The sequence below is a fragment of the Pteropus alecto genome, unplaced genomic scaffold (genome assembly GCF_000325575.1).
Source record: "Pteropus alecto unplaced genomic scaffold, ASM32557v1 scaffold74, whole genome shotgun sequence".
Taxonomy (NCBI): Eukaryota; Metazoa; Chordata; class Mammalia; order Chiroptera; family Pteropodidae; genus Pteropus; species Pteropus alecto.
In genome coordinates this window covers 1,440,783-1,446,295 of record NW_006436291.1, presented here as the reverse complement: position 1 = coordinate 1,446,295, position 5,513 = coordinate 1,440,783, and the positions used below count along the sequence as shown (strand labels likewise).

Genomic DNA, 5,513 nt, shown 5'->3' with positions numbered 1-5,513 from the left:
CCTTAAATGTCTTATCATGAAATCCTTCTGGGTGGATGTGGTCGGATTTCTATGAAACGGTTTTTCATTCATTTATATGAGTCACGCTCATCATACAGCATAAAGCACAACTTTCACTGGTTTTATGCGCATTGAAAAATGTGTGCTCTGAAATAACTTTGTTCTGTGTTGGAAGCAGGCCATCACAAGGTGGCGTTCGCTGGCAGTGTGCTCATCCTGGCTGGTGAGCCTCAGCCCAGCCCATGCTCACCAGCCTCTGACCACGGCCGGCAGAGCATAAACGTTTATCTCACCCTTTAAGAAAAAGTGTGCCAACCCTGTCTACCCCAACATGGCCTAGAGGAGAACTCAGATAAATTTGTATCTTGATATGACTTATTCTTTGTAGGATTTGACAGATTAAGAGGTAAAATCAGTTTGGTTTTTTTCACAGTAAAATTTGTTAGCAATAAAATAATCTATTTACTTTTCTTGACATATTTAAAAGAAAATAGTATTACAATTTTTGTTTAAAACTGTATTTCTCGTTAAAATATTTTCTCCTTTTTGTAGTGTTGAATATGAGACATTTGATATATTGGAGGACGAAGAAGTAAGTTCTGTGTTTTATGTCCTTTGTCTTATTTTGACCACCAGAGTCTGGTTGGAAGGTTTCAGGGTCCCCCTTATTTCCGTAGGTTCGGCAAGGGTTAAAAACGTACTCCAACTGGCCGACGTACCCCCAGCTGTACGTGAAGGGGGAGCTCGTCGGAGGCCTGGACATTGTGAAGGTAAGGCTGGCGGTTACCGGGCGCCCTCACGAACTGAGAGTCGGGCGTGCTTGAAAATGATAGTCATTTCGAATGGAGACTCGGGGTTGTCCTTGACACCTTTCTTCTCTGCCCTCGGATCCAGCTATTTCTAGACCCGTATTACCCCTTCTGCCACCGTCATATCTTGTCGTTGTCACAGTGCCTGCCGCATCAGACCGTCTTACGTCTCTCCTGGGCTGGCCCGCCGTCCCCCTCCTGGGCGTCCCCTGGCCCTGTCTGCTTGCACACCTCTTTCAGCTCTCGAGGGGCTGCCTGGAGCCCGGGCTCCGGAAGCTGGAGCTGCGGCCCAGCCCCGAGTTTGGTCTTGCTCGCTGTCCTATACCAGGGAGAACTCTGCGTTTCGGTGAGGGCGGCCTCGCAGGCCCACCGTCGCTTCCTGTCCGTGTCCTTCCAGGCCCCGCTTGCCCACGAGCACTCAGGCGCCCGCTGCTCCTGCCCTCTGTGCTTGGACTGCGACAGTTCCTGGGCGGTCCCCTCAGGTCCTGTTCCCCTCGCTCATGTGTTCTCCTCGGGTGCCGGAGCGAGGGGCTCCAGGCCGCGGGCAGGAGGCCCGAGTCCCAGTGGTAGCCTGGCCCTGCTGGCAGTGCCACGGTCACCCGAGATTACTGACTGCAGGTTCCTAACAGAAAAGTGCAGGCTGGTCCTCGGTCACAGCCAGGGCCCCCTTTGGTTCTCGTGCCAGGAAGTCGGGCGGCTCTGTCAGGTCGTACGCATGTTTCGAGGGGACGGTTTCTCTTACATGTCTTTGATAATTCATTTTCTTCTGTGCTTCACTTTAAGTGCATTACATTTTAAATGGATGTGGCTTTTCTCCTAGGCTGTGAAGTCTGGAAATGCGTGCACCCCCTTCCCCCAGCCTCACGCTAGCACCTGTGTGCCCCGGAGCCCTGCCGCCAGCCCCAAACCCTGGCGGGAAGCTGAGCTTTCCTGTCCTCAAAACCCTCATCCTGCCCGGGCCGCGGCCCGGGTGCTGGAGGCGGGTGGCTGTGATGGGCGCGGGAGAGGGCCTGGCGGCCGGCCAGGCTGCAGGGAGGCCCACCTCCGGGGGAGGCCCACCTCCGGGGTCGGAGCTCCGGCTTCTGGTGGAGGCTGGCGTGCTAGCGCTGCCTGTAGTCAGCTGTGGGGTGGCGGTTTGAGGCGCGCACTTGGTGAAGCGGGAGGACGTGGGCCCGTGCTGGGTGTCACCGGCACAGTGGGCTGGCAGGGCTTACAGCACAGGCCTTGGGTGCAGAGGCTGCTGGTCCTGCGTGCTCTCTGTGCAGGTGTCCCCTGCCCGGTTCCAGGTTTGACGTGACACTTCGTCAGCAAGCCAGCGAGGCATTTTCCTAGTAAGCGGTCTCGGTCCTGATGGGAAAGAAGGGGTTAACTTAGTAGCTTCTGAGTGGCTCGGAAGCAGCAAAAGTGGACCTGCGTGCGTGCGTGTATGTGTGTGTGCATGTGTGTAGACATAAATAATTTTTATAAGACAAACAGTCTTCAGACCCCAGACACTTTTGCACCCGTTCCTGTCCAAATGTTTTTTGGCGTGTCTCTGAGCCCTCGGTGACTCCCGGGAAGATGCATCGATGAGTCTCGTTTAACTCCACAGCCGATCTGTGTGAGCAGCTTCTTCCCAGGTACATAACCGGGTGTTACGTGACTTTTTATGTCCGCCTGCTGAGAACGCACGCATTTGGAAATCCGTGATCTGTCATCTTTCTTTGAGAGGGTAGCTGCTCTTAGGGACTCGCTGCCAGGTTGCCCATCGGTCTGTTTCTTGCAGAGCGCAGTTCTTTGCCTTCGGCCGAGCGCACCAGCATGTGCCAGAGGGATCTGTCCCGCTGGCCTCTGCAGGAGCACCGAGGGCTTTCTTCGTTGAATGAGCGATCGAATAAGTGAATTGACTCAGTGACTCAGCGACTCAGTCTCACGTCCGAGAACAGTAGCTGCTGTTACCCGTGCTGGGCGAGTCAGTCCCACCCTGAGGCGTGAGGTCCGCCACCGCAGCGTATAGGCTGGGGGCCTGGGCGGCCAGCCAGAACGTTTTGTCAGCTTGTGCTGTAACCTGGTCGGTGTCCACAGCAGTGCCCCGCGACGGCCGTGTCGGCAGCCGCGCCCCATGGCAGGCGCGCCCTGCTAGTGCCCCGCGACGGCCGTGTCGGCAGCCGCGCCCCGCGTTAGTGCTTCGCAGGTCGAGATGCACTCGGCCTCGAGCAGCAGCGGACGGGGTGCGGATGGAGGAGCAGGCGATGTCCCAGCGAGTCCGGGCTGTCCCTGGCGCGGCCGGCCTTTCCTGGGTGCTGCTCGCCTCCTGCCTCCTGAGTCCGGTGCTCGGGAGAGGCCTGCTTGTCCCCTGGCGCAGTAGGAGCTCTGTGTGTTACGTGGGCAGGAGACCCCACGACACCACTGAGGGCCATCGGAGGTCACGTGACAGCATCACAGCCGTTTGGGTTTAATTGCAGAGGAGTGTGAGTGGATTTTAGTGGTTTTATTGATCGATGTTCATGCTGCTTAGGGATAACCTGACACATTAAACTAGAAAGTCTTATCCTCTTTGTCACATTCTAAACTCCGTTCTGTGTTCCACGTTTTAATTCTGAAAGGGACACAGCGATCACGTCTTTGCCCTGGTGTCTGGCCTTGCCGTTCACGCGTACGCGGTAGCGCTGCTGCTGTTCCGGGCCGGGGAGGAGGGGCGCAGGTGTCGTGGCAGCGCGTGCGCGTGGAGCTGGCGTCACGCGGCTTTTTCTTCATTGTCTCAGTTTCTTTCTTTCTTGCTGTCGTTTAAATAGGAGGCTTCATTGTTTGCTGCAGTCGCTCTATTTGCTAATGCGGACAATCTGTTGGTTTCAGGCTCCTTTTAGCTTTAATTTTGTGATCTGATCGTTTTCTTTTGCGTCTCTGACGGACGCACTCTGTAGTTATTTCGATACTTTCATTTTTCATGTGTACATATCCATGTTATTGTTTTCTTTCTCTTTTCTTTTTTTGTTTAAATTTTTAGGAACTGAAAGAAAATGGTGAATTGCTGCCTGTGCTGAAGGGAGGAAATGAATAAGTGTTAAACCTGGTGCCCAGCCGTTTCGAGAAACATTTAGTCGGAGCGGAGCCGTTCCTGAGTTGGCCCTCAGAGAAAGACTAGGCGGGAAAACACTCTGCTGTCCCCGGTTCCGCTCTGTGTGGGCCACAAGGTTGCGCTACATAAATGTATGTTACGTTTTTTTCCACCAAAAATAGAATGTAATAAACATCTTCAAATTCAGTTAACAATAACTGTGTAAAAAAGTGCGTTTTTCGGTGAAGTCAAACACACGTTACTGTAACTAGCCCACGTTAAAGCCCCTTGTCACACGGCGGGGTTTCTTGTCGCGGTTAAAATCGTCCCCGCGCGGCAGACTGGGGCGGTCGGTCCACAGCTGCGTCGGAACAACTCGCAGGCCGATCCGATGGCTCCCCTCGCTGGCCGAGGCCTCTTCGCAGCCGGGACAGTCCCAGCGAGCCCCGTCCCGCTGGCGTGAGCGGCGGAGGCGCCGTGCGCAGCGCGGACTCGCTCCTTCCCAGCGCCAGCGCTGCGCGAGCAGGGCGCGCTCAGGAGGCGGCGGTTTCTCCTGTCGCAGAGAGCGCTGCGGAGCCGTGACAGCAGGAAAGGTCGTCAGTTGGTGTGAAGCATCAGCTCATTTCAGTCGTCGTATCGAAAGCACTGAATTCACCCTTAAATGGGTCGATAACATCCTGAGGCCCACGAGAATTTCAACAGCATTTTTGGCCCCGAGTCCAGCATATTGAAGAAACAGCTGCTCCGTTAGGCGTTAACAAGACGGCCGAGTCCAGCTCCACGGTCCTTAGATTTGGGGGTACCTACGGCCAGTGCGGTTGTTAGCCCTTCCCCACCTGTCGACCTGGGTGGCTAGGGCTCCCCGGGATCGCCACACGAAGGCGGGGACAGGGGCGTGGAAGTCAGCAGTTTGGGTAAGGGGGAGCGCACACGCGTGTGGTTCCGTGACGGCCAGCCCTTCCCCAGGGCGCTGGTGTCCTGTCTCCTGAGCGTCCGGGGTTCCCTGCCGCGTTCGATTGTGTAAAGAGGCGGCTGTCACACGGCTGCGTTACAGAGAGCGGGCTGCATGGCGGCGGACGTGGCCTTGCATCCTCCTGGGGGAGGAGTCCCCTGTCACCGTGGATTTTCTGCCCACTGTGCGATTAGGTGGGGCTCCTTTGGGCATTTGTCCATGAACTATTTTCCAATTAAAATGAAAATCACTGTACATGCAAAAACTCTGACGTGCAGATGGAAATGGGATTTTAACTACAGTCTTATTCAGCCATTGGCTTCAGGGCCGTGTGCGAGTCACGGAGGAGGAGCCCATCATTTTCTTGGATGCTTCATCGCACACTTGTCATTTGATACCGCTCTCACGATTTTCACTGTCCACAAGTGCCACTTACTCTACTTTACATCGAGTCAACTTTTAACCTCACTTTATCCTAAGCAAAACTATCTTTGCTATCACAGAATTAATAAGCTCATTTTTTTTTCATAATGCATATTCAGATGAACAGAATGCTCACCTTCGAACATAAACCCCCACCTCTGATTTGGGAACCACTGGCCAAAGGTGGTGGCCCCGGGGACGTGAGCTGCTTCAAGCGCTTTGGGACAGGCTTCCCTTGCTTTGGGTGACTTGCGTGACGGGAAAACTTGCATGCTGTCGTCCTGGCTGAGCG

General features: G+C 54.8%; 1 protein-coding gene across 1 annotated transcript in view; it reads left to right on the top strand.

Moving 5' to 3' along the window:
* The window catches only part of GLRX3 (glutaredoxin 3), a gene marked incomplete at its 5' end in the record, with an annotated part of 28,084 nt that extends 24,020 nt beyond the window's left edge, over window positions 1–4,064 (top strand). The window contains 3 exons of the mRNA XM_006912854.3: window positions 553–592; window positions 678–770; window positions 3,796–4,064. Coding sequence (XP_006912916.2) covers window positions 553–592; window positions 678–770; window positions 3,796–3,849 — 187 coding nt within the window. The remainder of the gene's footprint in view (window positions 1–552; window positions 593–677; window positions 771–3,795) is intronic.
* Window positions 4,065–5,513: the final 1,449 nt, after the last annotated feature.